This window comes from Myxocyprinus asiaticus, chromosome 30 (genome assembly GCF_019703515.2).
Source record: "Myxocyprinus asiaticus isolate MX2 ecotype Aquarium Trade chromosome 30, UBuf_Myxa_2, whole genome shotgun sequence".
In the NCBI taxonomy this organism is placed as follows: domain Eukaryota; kingdom Metazoa; phylum Chordata; class Actinopteri; order Cypriniformes; family Catostomidae; genus Myxocyprinus; species Myxocyprinus asiaticus.
Window position 1 is genome coordinate 12,971,407 of NC_059373.1, and position 18,201 is coordinate 12,989,607.

The window sequence follows — 18,201 nt, forward strand, 5'->3', positions numbered from 1 at the left end:
GTGCAGGTGTTTTTACACATTGTCTGCCACTGCGAGGACAATTATCTGTCCTTCCTGTCTCCCTGTAGTGCTGTCTTAGGCGTCTCACAGTACGGACATTGCAATTTATTGCCCTGGCCACATCTGCAGTCCTCATGCCTCCATGCAGCATGCCTAAAACACGTTCACACAGATGAGCCGGGACCCTGGGCATCTTTTTTTGGTGTTTTTCAGAGTCAGTAGAAAGGTCTCTTTAGTGTCTTAAGTTTTTATAACTGTGACCTTAATTGCCTACTGTCTGTAAGCTGTTAGTGTCTTAACGACCGTTCCACAGGTGCATGTTCATTAATTGTTTATGGTTCATTGAACAAGCATGGAAAACATTATTTAAGACCAGTACAATAAAGATCTGTAAAATTATTTGGATTTTTACTAAATTATCTTTAAAATATTGAGTCCTGAAAAAGGGACATTTCTTTTTTTTGCTGAGATGCATGTTAAATCTAAATCTGCATTTTGAACATAAATTGAAATGTTTCTGTTGCGCAACTAATAGAACATGACAATAGCATTGTCACGGGTTCGATTCCTAGGGAACGTGCATGCTGAAAAAATTTATAGCTTAAAAACACTTTTAGTTGCTTTGAATTAAAGCCTCTGACAGATGCATAAATGTGAATGTATTTAGTGTTAGTGGTTGATAATGGCCCCTCAAGAAACCTACCTGACTCATTCCTACTCCACTGTCAATGCATAAATCACCTGATTGGTTGGAATTCTGAGATTTGGTTGACTCTTATGGTCATGGAATGAGAATTGTACAAACATACATACAGTATATTACCTGTACATTTACTTTATGCATTTGGCAGACACTTTTATCCAAAGTGACTTACAGTGCTTTCAAGGTATACATTTGATCTGTTTGTGTGTTCCCTGGAAATCAAACCCATGATCTCAACATTGCTAGCACCTTGCTCTACCTGTTGAGCTACAGGAACCCCCTAAATACATAATGAATGGATGGATAGACAGACATGCTTTGCATAATTTGCAAATTACACAATAAACTCAATGTAGATGTAGACAGTTTACATACTAGTACACTGTGCAGACCAAGACAAAGAAATTGGGTGGGTGATATAGACTCTTAGGCCCTCCAGTCCCCCTGTTACAGAGCTTATATAAGAACACTTATGTAAGATGCAGTGGGGGGCTTAACTGGGCGATGGGCAGTCTCTGATGTAAGGGGCGGAGTCTAAAACAGCAGGAGAGGATTGTGGGATTAGGTGTTTGGAGGGAGGAATGTTAAAGTGAAGTGCTAGTAAAGAGGATCTGTGTGTGTGTGTGTGTATGTATGTATGTTTGTGTCCACATCTGTGTTTTGCAGACGTGTGGAAGGCTCTCCTTTCTTTCTTTGTATCTCTCTTTGCCTCTTTTTCTGTCTTTTTTCACTTTTGTACTTGCCAGCTTAAAGTACCAAAGTAGAGAGTAGTTTCTGTCCACGTTTTTCTCTATCTATTAGTCACTGTTTTTATTGGCTTAGGGCAAGCCAGCATTTGCGTAGCTTTCATTGAGTTCAGCAGTGCGGAGTTCAGAGTTACAGCAGGAATGATTTTAACTGTAGGTGAAACATTCTCAAACGGAGCAAGTTCTAACTCGGATGCCAGGGGGATCGGAGAAACTGGGGAGGGGGTGCCAGAGGTCCCTGAGGGAGCAGACTCTTCAGGAGGTTAGACATACATTTTCATAATTTTATAGACTTCTTATTCTGTAATTATACTGTATGTTCAAATTGGCATTTCACACAACAGTGAGGAGATTTCATACCTCTTAGTGATGGGGGTGTGAAATATTCTGAACAAATCAAGGGGTTATTTGTGTGCTGCCAAATAGTGGCACATTTTTTTTTAGATCCGAGCTTGTTGAGTTGTAGCTGGTAGCATTGGTATGAGAGGTTTTTTTAATGTCATGTTTGTTCCATTTTGATGGCAAATGTTTAGAAAGTAGTCTTCAAATCATTCAGAGTTTGAATGCAAAGCAGGAGTAGCAACAGAGTCATGGTTTATAAAAAAGGGCAAAGAATCAGAGTAATTGGAGAGAAAGAGATAAATTGACTGTGGACAAATCAAATGGAACTTACGCTCAAGATTCAGTCAACACACAGATACTAATTTGTTGCTCAGTAAACTTAGACTTCCAAGTTTCTGATGTTTTGAAAATGTTATACGTTATTAAAATGTACATTGTTCATTCGTGGTTATTTACCTTCTTAGCTTGAAGAAGCTGTACTATTATAAACCTGTGACACATTCATGTGATATTTTATTATTATTAGAACTTTATTAATCCCTGCAGGGCAATTAATATAGGGCTACAGCAGTGCTTCACACAACAACACAATAACTAAACAAGAATACAGCATACCAGATCACACATTGAGAATAAATATTAAAGATAAATAAATACATAAAAATACAATAATAATGAAAAGAAACTTTGATATCACCCATTACATAGTCAAATAGCCACAAGCACAAAGGTAAATTTATATCGATTTGTAAGGCACCTTACACCACGTAGATGCCTCCCAAGGGGCAAAAGCTTGAACTGAGAGTGCAAGGGATGTGTTTCATCTCCCATGATGCTATAAGCCCTTCTTATCACCTGTTGCTCATAAAATACAGTTAAACTACGTAAAAGTATACCAATAATTTTTGAGCATAGTTGAACAATGGCTTGAAGGCAGTTTTTGTATTTTTAAGAAGGATAAAATACTTTTACATATATGTCTGGGTAAAGCCAGTATAAAAATCAGAACACAATTCACAACAAAACTGCTAACTTGAGCTGGATTTTTCTGAATCACATGATTTCAAGGTCTTATTCTAATTTAATTTAGAAAACCTGATATTTTGAAGCCAATCACACTCCTGTCATGTGTGTGTGTGTGTTATGCGGGATGGTTTCCTATTAAGATTTTGCTCTGACTATGTGCATAGAATTTAGTTTAATCAGCTGTGCAATTAAACTTTTGGGAGTGTAACAACAATATGTGCCAAAGCTGTCAAACAAAATAATGTATCTAATAAGGTCTTCAAACCAAATAAAAGTGCAGTTTACAGAATCTAATAAATATGACAGGATGCTTTTATTACAGGGTGTTCAGTGTTAGTTCAATTGCTTTTGCTTTTATTTGTTCCTAGATTATCTATAACTCTGCTGGTTCATCTATTATGTTCTCTGGTCAGCTAAATAAGGGATGCCCCAGGGTACATTGCACTCTGTGACATATTAGCAATAGAACAACAGTAAAATGTCCAAGCTTGCTGATGGTTGCTATTGGACTGCTTGAGTGTCTGACCTAAATTGAGCGGAATTGAACCACTGAACTCAGGTTAAATATTGATCTGTTGTCTCGCCTATTGTTTCCTGATGGTGATTAAATGTGCGCGCACACACACACCCACACCCTCTGCTCTGTTGTACTGTCACAGATGGATTACACTACTGCTGGCTATGACTTGTGTAGTCACATGACTCAATGAGCGCTTGGCCTTGCAATATGGTTGTGTGTGTGTGTGTGTAGTAGAGATGAGGGAGATTTGTCAATTACTGTGTTAAAGTGTGGTCTTACCATCCCTATGAATAAACAAAATAAAATCTATTTATTATGTTGGCTTGACAAAGTCAACATACTGTTATTCTACAGACAAGGTTTAGGGTTTTTCCAAAATCCCTAAACCAAGGCCAAAATTACTAGTTACCAACAACTCCCAGAGCTTTCAAGCTACATCCACCAAACTCAACTCAGACCTTAAGACTGTTCTATATATACAGACTGTTCTATAACTTTTCTAACTGATCAGAATAGTGTGCAACAGTCTGGTTCCAGAAGTAAAAATGCCATAAATTGTTTCCATAGACTAAATGATTTTACAGATAACTTTTAAACCTTTAAAAACAGGCATACCGTGAGCTCCGAGGTTGTTAATTGATGATATATACTATACATCTGTTAAAGCCATCAGTCTGTGATATATAAACTTCATTGTTTTAAAATCATGTTTAATAGCAACGTTTCTGGCGAATGGGGGCCTGGGTAGCTTAGCAAGGAAAGATGCTGACTACCACCCCTGGAGTCGCGAATTTGAATCTAGGGTGTGCCGAGTGACTCCAGCCAGGCTTCCTCAGTAACTAATTGTCCTGGTTGCTAGGGTGGATAGAGTCATGTGGGATTACCTTCCTCATTGTGGTGGTTTTCGCTCTCGGTGGGGCAAGTGGTGAATTGTGCATGGACCGCAATGTTAATAGCGTGAGCCTCCACTAAGTCTCTCAGCAAGCCACATAAGATGCGCGGGTTGACTGTCTCAGAAGCGGAGGCAACTGATATCCATCCTTCGCCACCCAGATTGAGGCGAGTAACTGTGCCACCACAAGGAAGTAGAGAGCATTGGGAATTGGGCATGCCAAATTAGGGAGAAAAGCGGAGAGAAAAAAAAAGGTCCTGGTGAACAACTACACTTCCCGTGGCCCAGCAGAGACAGATCCACCAATCAGTGAACTGCGGCCAAGAAAGCCTGCCCAAACAAGCCCGGTAGCGACTGCCCACTCCCATGACTCGCTTTGAGAGACGAGTAGGTCTCCCTTCACCCTCAAACTTCTGTATACTGTAATACTGTATTTGTATTACTGTATTTGTGTATGTCAAAATATTTAGCAATAAACGTTAACTGTATTGTTTCTATACTTGTAATCAACAACCTTAAGTCAATAGTTTTATATATGTCCTTAGTTTTATATTCGATTACCTCATTCGTAATGCTTCATGGGATTGTATTTCATGCCCTCGTGAAAGACAGTAAGTACACAGTGTTGTACCTTTCTCATTTTGTCAGATTTTCAAATATGTTTTTGCTTTAAAACTAAGTTTGTAGTGTTGTGATTCACCTTGGAGCTGGTTGGTTTGGTTCATGGCTTTACATTTTTTTTTTCTAAATTTAAGTCTATGGAAGAAATAATTGAGAAAAATACTTGCAGAACCTTGCACTCTATAACGGTTTTTGCACAGCGGGCAATCAAATCTTAGAAATATGCCATAGACTAACATTGGCGGAATGTTCAAACGGGTCAAACTTTAAATGGAATGTTTTGACAGTTCAAACTCCAACTGTCAAAAAATTCAAATGTAAACTCCTGAAATAAAACGTAGCATTTGTTGGATAAAAAAAAAACGAAACCATATTTTCTTTATTTATGAATTGATTTTTCCAACTGAGGAAGTCCCAGAATGTCCCCAAATGAAGGTTTTGTCAGATTTAGCTCACCTGTGGGGACAAATTGGTCCCCAAACTATAGCAAAGTAAACCCACAAATGGACAAACTCTGACAACTTAGATCTACGTTTTTCAATGTATTAGTTTACACACTCAGGACATGAGCTCAGTGGAACAAATGAATACAGAACACAAAAGAATAGATAAACACCTATGATGAGACATGATACTATCTTCTATACTACCACCAGGGAGGGAGGAATCATATTTTAGCCATTTAATATTCTGATTTGTTTAATCCTACAGGTGAATCTTTTGACAGCTTTTACCCTGGTGTATCACTTGTTGGGTTGCAGGTGTGTTTATGGCATGTCATAACAATACTCTCTCTGTACATGTGTAGCTATGCAGCAGGTGTTGGAAAACCTGGGTGAGTTGCCCTCCACCACAGGGGCTAAAGACCTTGACCTCATCTTCCTCAAAGGCATCATGGAGAGCCCTATCGTACGCTCGCTGGCCAAGGTAAAACACTAATTTTATTCTATGTTTTACTATAGTTTTATAGGTAAATAGCTAATGAGGTTCAGACTGAATAAAGCTATGTGACTATTGTCATGTTTGAATAACACAGCCATTATTCATGGCTGTGTCATGACAAGTAGTGTTAAATTGTCAGAAAGAAGTCGATAAACACTGTCAGAAATATAAATGTATTGATTACACTATTGATGACCTAATTGAGAAATTATAATGCTTGTCTTCAGGCACATGAGCGTTTGGAGGATGTAAAGTTGGAGGCAGTACAAGAGAATAATGTTGAGCTTGTGACTGAGATTCTGGGTGACATCAGCGGACTGAGTGTACGAGATGACAGCGCAGCAGAGCTCTCCAAAATCCTGCAGGAACCTCACTTTCAGGTACATTCTTGTCTCTTCTCGACTAGTCTCACCTTCTCTTTTTGTACATTCTTTTTACTTTTTTGTCTCGTTTCCTCGTACCTTTCCTTCACTTTTCTTCTCATCTCGTACCTTCTTGTCTCATCTCATCTTGTCTAAAACTTTCTTATTTGTCTCTTCTTTTCTCGTACCTTCTCTTCACTTTTCTTCTAATCTAGTACCTTCTCATCTTTTCTCTTCTCTTCTTGCTTTGTACCTTCATTTCTTGTCTCATCTTGTATCTTATCTTCTCATACTTTCTCATCTTGTACTTTCACTTCTCTTGTCTTCTCTTCTCATACCTTCCCTTCTCATCTTCTCTTCTTGTCTTTTCGCTTCTTGTCTCTTCTCTTCTCATCTCATCTTGTACCTTCTCTTCTCATACATTCTTCTCTTGTCTCATCATATCTCCTACTTTCATGTCTCATCTTGTCTCGAAACTTCTCTCACTTCTCTTGTCGTCTCGTCTCATACCTTTTCTTCTAATCTCCTCTTCTTGTTTCTTCCCTTCTTGTCTTTTCTCGTCTCGTCTCATATTGTGCCTTCTCTTCTCATACCTTCTCCTCTCGTCTCATTTTATCTTGTACCTTTGTTTGATCTCATCTCGTACCTTCTCTCACTTCTCGTCTCATACCTTCTTGTCTTGTCTCGTCTCCTCCTCTCATCTCGTATCGTCTCGTCTCGTCTTTTCTTATCTCAACTTGTCTCTTCTACTATCTCTTCTCTTTTTGTCTCTTCTCCTCTCTTCTCGACTCATCTCTTCTCATCTCGTCTCTTCTCTTCTCATACCTTCTCGTCTCATCTTTTCCTCTACCTTTGTCTTATCTCGTCTCGTACCTTCTCTCACTTCTCATCTCTCTTCTCGTCTCATCTCGACGTTGCATCTCGACTTATCATCTTGACTTCATCTCATCTCTACTCTTCTCATCTTGTCTCTTCTACTGTCTCTTCTCATTTTGTCTCTTTTCCTCTCTTCTCAACTTGTCTCTTCTCGTCTTGTCTCTTCTCTTCTCATACTGCCTCTACTTGTCTCATCTCATCCTTTTTCTTAATGTTTCTCTTTCAGTCTCTTCTGGAGGCCCATGACATTGTGGCATCTAAATGCTATGAGGCCCCACCCCCTCCTGAATTAACCAATGATGCAGCAGTGAACAATGCTCTCTTGCAGGCTGATGCAGTCAGGATGATTGGTATCCGTAAGAAAGCAGGAGAACCACTGGTATGTGTGTGCACTTTTGTGACAATACATACATTTGTATTAGGTTTGGCTATGTAACATCAATCACTACTTATCTCATTCAATCATAATTTCAGTCAGCATCTAGTCCATAAACTCAGATAAACACAGAGGACCTCTTAATATTTATGTATTCTCGGTGTGTGAAAGAGTGTCTGTATTCATGTAATTACTCATGTTATCGGTTTGCCCAGGGTGTGACCTTCCGAATGGACAAGGGGGACCTGGTGATTGCTCGGATTCTTCACGGAGGGCTGATTGACAGGCAGGGGCTGCTACATGTGGGTGACATCATAAAGGAGGTGAATGGGAAGGATGTTGGCAATAATCCTACTGAGCTTCAGGAGATGCTAAAAGATTGTAGTGGAGGAATAACACTGAAAATACTGCCCAGCTATAGAGATGCTCCAGCACCACCACAGGTACAGACACACACACACTCCTATGCATACAAGCAAATATGCATAAAATTACACTGCAAAAGCAAATATATGCATTTGTAGACATTCATTCTGATATTCGTGCAGACCATTTAAACCAGATTATTTCACCAGTTTTTCTCTCTGTCCGTCTCCCTTTGTGAAATTGTGCCCAGTGTCACACGTACACATATACTGTAAATTATTGCACTTGTGTGCATACCAACACATTAGAATTTCATCCTCAGGGCTCCACAAATTTGTCCATTTGTGAAATCCCTTGATGCTTTGTGATAAATGATCCCTAAGAGCCCTATTAATAACACCCCACATGCTATCTGGGGCAAGACACACACATGCAATATTCAATCTCATTACATGGCTTATGATATATTTTTTATCTGACACACGTCTCTCTCTTTCTGTGAATGTGTGTAGTTATAATTTATTAATGTGATTTCAGAAGGCTTTTAGAAGGGAATTCACATATAAACAAATGATCACATATATAGAAGTAAATGAAACTAGATCATAGTACTTCAAAATATGACTTTGAGAGGTAGGTATAGGTATTTGATTCAGAGTGTTTAAAGGAATAGTTAACTCAAACAGGAAAATTTCTCATGTTGTTGCAAGCCTGTATGACTTATTTTTTCTGTTGAAGACAAAAGGATATGTTTCGCAAAATTTCACGCTGCTCTTTTCCATATAATGAAAGCATAAAATGGCTAAAGACAGTCTCGGGGGACCCCCCCATCCCCAAAAAATATTGCCCTCTGCCTTAGATCTCTAATCTCTTTCACACTTCTGCATATTCAAACTTGATTTAATAAGAGGAATCCGTTTTTACTGGTTATCTCTATTAAAGGGATAATTCACCCAAAAATGAAAATTCTCTCATTATTTACTCATTCTCATGATATCCCAGGTGTGTATGACTTTCTTTTTTCACCAGAAGACATTTGAAGAAAAATAGAAAAATATCTTAGCTCAGTAGGTCCTTAAAATGCAAGTGAATGGTGATTTTCTCTTTTGAAGCTCCAAAAATCACAGACAATCAGAATAAACCTCATCGATACGAGTGTAAAATTAATGTCTTTTAAAGTAATACGATCACTTTTGGTGAGAAAAAAAAAGATAAATATTTAAGTACTTTTTAAATATTAAACCATCACTTCCATTAGGCTACACGAGAGGGTAGAGTCCAAGCGGTCTCTCGTGTAACGTAATCTGTTGCCATGATACAGATGTAATCTCATGTTCTCCTCTCTGTTGAGACATCCAGGATGAGCACACAAATGCATGATTGTGAGTAAAGAAACAGATAAATACAGATCTAAACCAAAATCAACAAAGCATCTGTATAGCATTCCTCCTGCAGAGTTGTAAACAGTGCTGCTCTTCCGGCTGTGTTGCACATGCGTCAGTTCTTGTGTTTCAAATGCCAATACGATTACGTCACGCGCATACCGCTGCAGAATGGAAGCATGGTTTAGAGTTAAAAAGTACTTAAATAGTTATCTTTTTCGCACACAAAAGTGTTCATGTTGGTTTAGAAGACATTAAATTAACAGCTGGTGTCGTATGAATGATGTTTATGCTGACTGTCTGTGATTTTTGGAGCTTCAAAAGAGAAATCACCATTCACTTGTATTTTAAGGACCTACTGAGCTGAGATATTTTTCTATTTTTCTTCAGATGTGTTCTGGTGAAGAAAGAAAGTCATACACACCTGGGATAGCATGAGGGTGAACACTGACGTGCACAGAACGGGGGCAGCAGGGGCACAAGCCCCTGCTCCTTTCGTGCACAAATCTAAAGGTGCCCTTTTGGTCGTCCAGAAAAAGGGGAGAAATTTTAATAATTTAATTAAAATAGTTAAATAAAACAAAATTAAAATATCCTCATAATCTCACAATAACAGTAATAATGTGTTATTATGAGATTTCTTTGTAAATCGCATTAAACAAAATTAAGCAGAGGTGCCTTTAGGAGCACGTGATCGGGGCATATTCCAATCACAAGTGATCTTCCATATGCCCTATACTCACTCCGAACTGGAAAGCCCTTGAAGGGGGTACTCCTGAAGGAAACATGACATTACTGTATGTATGTACCCTTCGCTAACAGTCTTATGGAAGGGCCCTCTGAGAAAAGATTCATTTTCTCACTTTCGTTTTGAACGAGATTTCGAGTGGTGTCCCCTCCCACAGCAGTGCCCTTCAAGAAAGCAAAAAATGCAGTTTTGATTCACCCCGGAGCATCGAAGTGCTGTTACCTCAGACGAGTAACAGGTCAGATAAAAAGTCCACTCCATGTATTTTGCTGTAAGTTCTTTAAAAGAATAATACTCTACTGTTACTGCATTTCCGATATTGTGCACCTGCAATTTAGACAGATTTATTCATTATAATGGGAGCGGTCAAGTTGCTTTCAGTGATAGAAATAAAATTAGTCTTTTATAGAATATTGACATAAACTGAAGCTGTCAGGTTCAGCCAAAGCCAGTTTGGTTTTGTTGAAACTAATAAGCCATTAGACTAATTACTTTCAGAAAAATACCATTAGGCTACCACAGTAACACCGCTCCCTATACGCATATTACGCAGTCTGCGTAGGGCACCAACTCCATAGGGGGGCACCAGAAACTCCACCAGCTGCCCTTACTCACATGTTATACATTATTCAAGGACCCTTTATCATTCGTGGAAAACAGCTGATCTCCTCACGCTCACACTTTCTCATCGCGCCTTCGCACCGTGCACCACGTTACCAGGGTAATGCCATGGTGCTGAATGATTGATCATGTTCATATTTCATGATACTGTCATGGTACTCCAAGGTACTTTTAAAAAAAATACCATGGTTTTACTATGACACGTCAAAAACATGGGGTTATCACAAACCATGACTGAAAATAAATAAATAAACAAGTGTATTACCATGGTGCCTTTTGTGAGAAATATAACAGAATACGCTATTATTTGTGATAAAGGCAAAATGGAAAAAATTATGTACAGTGTGAATATATATATATATGTATGTATATGTGTGTGTGTGTGTGTGTGTATATACAAGAAAATGGTTAAATACTCACAAAGCAAAGAAATTGGTTAAGTATTCATAATTACTACTCATTAAAAAAAATTAAAAAAAATTAATCAGTGCCCTTTTTTATCCTTCCGCACCTGTCCCTGCTAAGGTCTGTGTCTGTCACTGAGGGTGAGTAAATAATGAGAGATTATTTTTGGGTGAACTATCACTTTAATAAGAAACTTTTTACAAGTGATCTTAAATGAAGTTACACCAAATTTTCTTTATCCAGTAGGCTATTATCATTTTCTCTGTAATCCCATCAGATATGCCAAACAGCTCGAGTTTAAACTTTCCTGAGAGACAGAGTTGTTGCGGAATTGTAATTTTTTTTTCCAGAAGTCATTTGCTGATTGGTAAATCATTGGAGATGTAATACATCAGTGAATATAATAATCATGCTAAGTGCTTTTTGGAGTTTAGACTAATCTGACCTGTTTTGTGTCTCACAGGTATACGTGCAACCACATTTTGACTACAATCCATCCAATGACAATCTAATACCATGCAGAGAGGCGGGGCTTGCTTTCAAAAGGGGTGATATCCTGCAGATTGTCAACCGGGAAGACCCAAACTGGTGGCAGGTGTGATATTTTGCCTGGTCTTTACTGGCCTCTTCTGAACTGATTTGCATTGGTCTGTTTGCTTGGATGAGGATATTGTATTTGATTGAGGATTTTGTTTTGACTGTTAGGCATGCCATTTGGTGGGAGGAGCTACCGGGCTGATTCCTAGTCAGTTCCTGGAAGAAAAGAGAAAAGCATTTGTTCCTAGAGACTTGGATGGAGCAGGTGATACACTCGAACACACAGAAACACTCACCAGAAGTAGCATATACAGTTCTATACAAGTAAACACACTTTAAACAAAGTCCCTTACAAAAACCTACCACAGTGTCACAAAAATATTAAATTTACTGCAGTTTCTGAATAAAACTGTAGTAACTTGGCTGCTTAAAGGGATAGTTCATCCAAAAATGAATATTCTTTCATAATTTTCTCACCCTCATGCCATCCCACATGTGTTACTTTCTTTTGCAGAACACAAATTAAATTTTTAGAAGAATATCTCAGCTCTGTAGGTCCATACAATCAAGTGAATGGTGACCAAAACTTTAAAGCTCCTAAAAGATTTATAGTGAAAAAGGAGTTGCATTTTGGTGTGTTCTAACCCAAAGCTAATTGGATCACTTCAGAAGGCAAGGATTGTAGGATAGTTCACACAAAGATGAAAATAATCTAATTATTTACTCAAACTCATGAAATCCAATGTGTGTACGACTTCTTCACAAGAAAACATTTGAAGAAAAATATCTTAGCACAGTAGGTCCTTAAAATGCAAGTCGATGACGATCTGATTTTTGAAGCTCCAAAAATCACAGGAAGAAAGTCATATACACCTGGGATATCATGAGGGTGAGTAAATAAAAAGATCATTTTCATTTTTGGGTGAAGTATCCCTTTAAACCGCTTGAGTCATATGGATTAATTTTATGCTGCCTCTACATACTTTTTGGAGCTTCAAAGATTTGGTCACCATTCACTTGCATTGTATGGACCTAGAGAGCTTAGATATTCTTTTAAAAACCTTAATTGTGTTCTGCAGAAGAAAGAAAGTCATACACATCTGGGATGGGATGAGGGTGAGTAAATGATGGGAGAATGTCATTTTTGGGAGAACTATCCCTTTAAATTGTTTGAAAGGGATCCCATATTAATTTGATATACTATTACAGTCACAATATCTCTAGTAACTTTGGTTTCTTGGCAAAAATTGTGGTTACCATGGAAATTTCATACAAAACCATTTATTGCCACAACCCAACAGACAATACAGGTGAAATCCCCTCTAGTGGCCCCTATAGTATTACATAACATTATTTCTCTCTTGCTCTGTCTTGCCTTTTAGGAATCCTGTGTGGAACAATGACTGGGAAAAAGAAGAAGAAGATGATGTATCTTACAGCTAAGAATTCAGGTAAGCCTCTGATACATTTTTCAGATGTTTAGTTATATGAACTTTAAATAAAGTTTTTCAAAATCTCATTTGAATTCGATTATCAAAATATGTCTCATCTTGCGTTTTGACTTGACTGATTTAATCCACCAATCCATGTCTGTTTAAACACATTTTTCTCCCTCTCTTGATTTGTTTTGTTGAAGAATTTGACCGACATGAACTTCAAATCTATGAAGAGGTAGCACGTATGCCGCCATTTCAGAGAAAAACCCTCGTTCTGATTGGAGCACAGGGAGTGGGCCGTCGTAGCTTAAAAAACAGACTAGTTGTATTACATCCCACCCGCTTTGGTAACACTGTACCACGTAAGTACACATATGTACACTCAGTGAAACTCCTACCCACAAAATATCACCAATAACTGAGTGTCTATATAGTAACCCATTTCTCATTTTAACGTTCTCTCTTTCTGCCTCTGTCTCAATCTCAGACACGTCTCGGCGGCCCCGTGAAGATGAGCGAGATGGTCTGTCGTATAGATTTGTAACACGGTTAGAGATGGAGATGGACATTAAGGCTGGCCGTTACCTGGAACACGGAGAATATGATGGCAACCTCTATGGCACTAAAATCGATTCCATCCACGAGGTGGTCAATACTGGGCGCACCTGTATTCTAGATGTCAATCCTCAGGTGAGTAATTTAACAAACTTCTACTCACCAGTTTCCTCTAAGAGGTTTATTGTTGACAGTTAATGCCACATACTATTCATTTATTGAATCATAAGTTTTTAAAGGGATTCTTTGTTTACGTAAAACATCAAAATGGAAAACGTTTTTTGGTGCCGCTAGTCGCTCAGAAATGACAAACTTCACCTTAAAAGCTTCTGTGTGCAAACAAAGGATATATCTGGTTTATATTCATATTACAAAAGCATAACTGTTTTAATCTTCTCCTGATCTCTCCTCAGGCTCTGAAGGTGTTGAAAACAGCAGAGTTTATGCCATATGTTGTGTTCATCGCAGCACCAGAGTTTGACACACTGAAGGCAATGCACAAAGCTGTGGTTGATGCTGGAATCACTACCAAACAGCTCGGAGTGAGTTTTCTGTAAATGATTAGTGCTGCTTGTTTAGGCAAGCTTCTTTATTAATGTTGCTCATACTTTGAGTTAGTGAACAAATCCCTAAACTAAGTTTTGTTTTGGAACTCGTCCCGTACTGCTTGACCTACGGACATGATACCTGAATTAGTGCAAATTTTTGAAGAGAGGAGTGCTAGTATTTTCTAAGCCACTGGATTTACTTAATTTTAATTTATAAATTCCACATTTCTTGGGACTAAAATATCATAGAGACTGGGGCGTGGGCTGTTTTGTCTTTTGGGCTATTAAGCAATCTCCTAGCAACGCCCCAGCAACCACATCAAACAGTGTAGCAACCATTTAGCAGCACACTTAATACCACTCAGAAGAACTTAGCAATTGCGTAGTAACATGATAACACCCTAGAAACCACCTAGCAACCACCTGCATCACCCTAGCGTCGCAACAATGGCTTTTGCATGAGCAAGTACCATTTACATTTTCTTTAGAAAGTAAAATCTAAAAATCTTGTTTTACAAACGGAATTGATTATTCAGTTCTGGCTTATCTGAAGCCATGTCCACACTAATATGTTTTTGGTTGAAAACACATTGATTTTGCTACGTTTACGCCTCATCCACACTGGAACAGGGATTTCCTCCACTGAAAACTTTTGAAACTTTAAAAATGCTCTCTAGTACTTTATAAATATACAGTATATAGACCTACAGATGTGCTTGAGGAATTTGTAAAATTTAAAGGAATATTCCAGGTTCAATACAAGTTAAGCTCAATCAACAGCATTTGTGGCATAATGTTGATTAACATAAAAATGAATTTAGACCTCCTTTTCTTAAAAAAAAAAAAAAAGCAAAGATTTGGGTTACAGTGAGGCACTTACAGTGGGCTGAATGAATGTGGCCCATTTTGGAGGGTTTAAAGGAAGGAATTTGAAGCTTATAATTTTATAAAAGCACTTACATCAATTCTTCTGTTAAAACTTATTTGAGCTGTAAAGTTGTTTAAATTGTAATTTTTACAGTCATTTTATGGTTTTAGGGTTTGTAGACATTAAATCGGTCTGGCAACAAAGTTGTAAAATTGGCTATAACTTTACACAGAAAAGGTTAGTAAGTGATTTTATCGCACTAAAATCATTTTTACATGCATATTGTTTATGTCTTGTGGCTATACTTTTGAAACAGTGAGTATTTTAATGTTCAAAATTTGGTCCCCATTCACTTCCACTGTAAGTGCTTCACTAGCCACCAAGTCAGACAGAAGGAAACTACAACGGACAGTCAGGACTGCTGAAAGGATTATTGGTGCCCCCCTGCCCACCCTCCAAGACCTGTACATCTCCAGAGTGAGGAAACGTGCAGGTAGAATCACTCTGGACCCCACACACCCTGCCCACTCCCTTCTTGAACTGTTGTCCTCTGGCCGGCGCTACAGAGCACTGAGCGCCAGGATATCCAGGCACAAGAATGGTTTTTACCCTCAGGCCATTTTCCACATGAACAATTAAACTGCCTCAGGACTCCCCCACAGTGCAATAATGTAAATACAAATCTCATGTACATATGTAAATTCTCATATTTAATTCAATAACTGTACATACCCGTACCTTGCACATATATCACCACTTGCACATGTACATACATACATCATTGTTATATGTCCTATTATTTGTATGTCTATTTATACTCTTGCCTTGTTTTATATTCTGTGTCTCACTGTAATGTTCTGTGTGCACTTGTTTCTCCTGTCACCCAAAAAAATTCCTTGTGTACGTGAGAACACTTGGCAATAAAGCTGATTCTGATTCTAACTGAGCTTAACTTGTATTGAACCCAGAATATTTAAGTTACGAGCCAGTACATTTGCAAAACACAATTATTAAGAAACGATGCCATGACCCTCACAAACTTTGGCAAATCTAGCAACTAATTTTTCTCATAATCACCTATTTTAGCCTATTTACAGCCTGCATTTTTTAAAACTTAAAACACCTGACCAATCAGTAATACACTATTAAACTGTCAATTGTCGCAATGTGCATTGGACTATGGAATGCCAAAAGAGACAAAAATTAAAAATCACCTTTTAAAGTACACTGTGTTATAAACACACAACTCCTGATCTTCGAGCATATCTGAGGCTGAGATGAAAGTTAGTGGGACCTTTTAGTTTGTTTCAGTAATATTTAAAGATTTACTTTAGACATGACACACCACAGATGTAATGTTTAAATTAAATTAAATTATAAAGTGTATTTTAGTCCTATATTTCATTAAAGGATGGCCCCATATGTAGCCACAGAGGTCTGGGCTAAGCCCCGAATATCCACTGACCCCTGGAACCGCCCCTGAATCCGTTACCTACAGATTCTCTCTTAATTCAAGACATGCTGAAACTATTTCTCTCTCTTTCCCTCAGGATGTGGACCTGAAGAAGACTGTGGATGAAAGTGCTCGTATTCTGCGGGCTTATAGACACTACTTTGATCTCATCATTGTCAATGACAACCTAGACTGTGCATTTGAGACACTGCAGTCGGCCGTGGACAAACTTTGCAATGAACCGCAGTGGGTTCCAGTGAGCTGGGTCTACTGAGGACACCTTTAAAAGATCACCGTACAAGAGGGTTTGAGCGTGTATGAGTGTGTGTGTGTGTGTGTGTGTGTGTGTGAGTGGTATCTGAGGTGATGGATTTGTGGAAGTGAAGTTACGCGTTTGGATTGACCAACCAAATGAGCGTCATCTCCTTTAACCTCACCGATAGCCCCAACTTCTCTTTTGTGTACACAATGCAATGGTTTTTTCTACTCAAACTGAAAGGGAAGAGTACTTATTTATTTTAGTATTTGTATGTTTTTAAAGGATATCTTTCTAATCGTAACATCTTGGGAGTTTGGAGAGAAGAGAAAATAAGGAAAATTAAAGCTGGCCTTGATGAATCCGAGGCCATATTTTTTAATTTATTGTTTTAGTAATTTATGCATGTGTTTCTGTTTTTCATTTTGTAGACCCTAAACTGTGACTTTGATTTATTCTCAAATGTCTGACTAACCTGACAGTGTAGCAGGCCAAGGGCTCATATAGAACATTCTAGAACACAATCTAGATCTGAAAACTATGAACCATAAAACTGTTTACATACACCCTCGACTCAACCCTTTTTCAGCCACATAACTTGAACTGTATCATGTGCTTGTCTTCATATCCAAAAGAGATGTATTGAATCTCTTTTCTGCAAAAGTCCATATCAGTGTGTGCAGCTTATTTTATAATTAGTCTGTTTTGTAACTTTACATTCACTGAATTTGTATCTGTGTTGTAAAATGTTTGGATGCACATTGTGTCTAATGATTCTCAGTTGTTTTCTTTAGTGTCCTTTAAGGAACTGAACAAATAGTCCTGTTGCTTTCAGTCATACCTTTTCTGAGCAACCTCTTTCTCTGCATTAAAACATCTGCATGTTTTTCTTATATGTAACAAAAATTCTGTCTCAAAATCACACGCCTGCCAAAGTTTCTGTTAATGTGTTTTTGTCACCGTCTCCATGTCATCATGACCTCTACAACAAGGCAATAAATAAACGGAACATTTTTACCCTCGGTTCCTCTTTTCCATTTAATAATGATGTAAATACATGATCCCATCAAACACAGAAGCTTTTGGATAAAGATTGTCAATATTAAGATTTTATTGAAAATACATATATAAACACATCATAGATAATATGATGAATGAGATATATATATACACACACACACACACACACACACACATATACATTTCATTATAAAATCAAATTTAATTTCCAGTAAAATATCTGAAAAATTCACAAAAGCCAGGTCCAAATAGCTTCAGTCAAATGGTTTCAATAAAGAACTTTGTACATTTATAACACAAATACTCCATGTAAGGTGACTAAGCTTATTACTTAATGTGGATTTAATATTTACAATTACACAGAATAACACAAAAATCTTTATATTATTCTTAAAAGTATTACGAAGAGACCTGATAAACGGTAGCATCCTTAATGTTATATAAAGAAAGAATAAATGCCATAAATCTAATCTAAACTTCAATTTCCCCCTGGGGGATGAATAAAGTACCCCATCCTAAACTAAACAAAGGAATTTAAATGCTCTCAGGTGAGCAAAGCCAAGGTTTTCTTCTTTAAAATAAAGTTTTACTTGTAGGCCT

The 18,201-nt window shown here is 37.8% G+C and overlaps 1 protein-coding gene across 4 annotated transcripts in view; it reads left to right on the forward strand.

Annotated features, from left to right (window-relative positions):
- Positions 1–17,598, forward strand: part of LOC127421550 (protein PALS2-like) — a 34,491-nt gene extending 16,893 nt beyond the window's left edge. For 2 of the 4 annotated variants that reach the window (XM_051664672.1, XM_051664671.1), the window contains 11 exons: positions 5,659–5,777; positions 6,020–6,172; positions 7,257–7,409; positions 7,622–7,849; positions 11,392–11,523; positions 11,634–11,730; positions 12,848–12,916; positions 13,102–13,263; positions 13,389–13,591; positions 13,870–13,998; positions 16,423–17,598. In XM_051664672.1, coding sequence (XP_051520632.1) covers positions 5,661–5,777; positions 6,020–6,172; positions 7,257–7,409; positions 7,622–7,849; positions 11,392–11,523; positions 11,634–11,730; positions 12,848–12,916; positions 13,102–13,263; positions 13,389–13,591; positions 13,870–13,998; positions 16,423–16,599 — 1,620 coding nt within the window. In that variant the 5' untranslated portion in view covers positions 5,659–5,660 and the 3' untranslated portion in view covers positions 16,600–17,598. Of the gene's footprint in view, positions 1–1,266; positions 1,712–5,658; positions 5,778–6,019; positions 6,173–7,256; positions 7,410–7,621; positions 7,850–11,391; positions 11,524–11,633; positions 11,731–12,847; positions 12,917–13,101; positions 13,264–13,388; positions 13,592–13,869; positions 13,999–16,422 lie in introns of those variants that run through there. The other 2 variants (XM_051664669.1, XM_051664670.1) reach the window with 2 other exon arrangements.
- Positions 17,599–18,201: the final 603 nt, after the last annotated feature.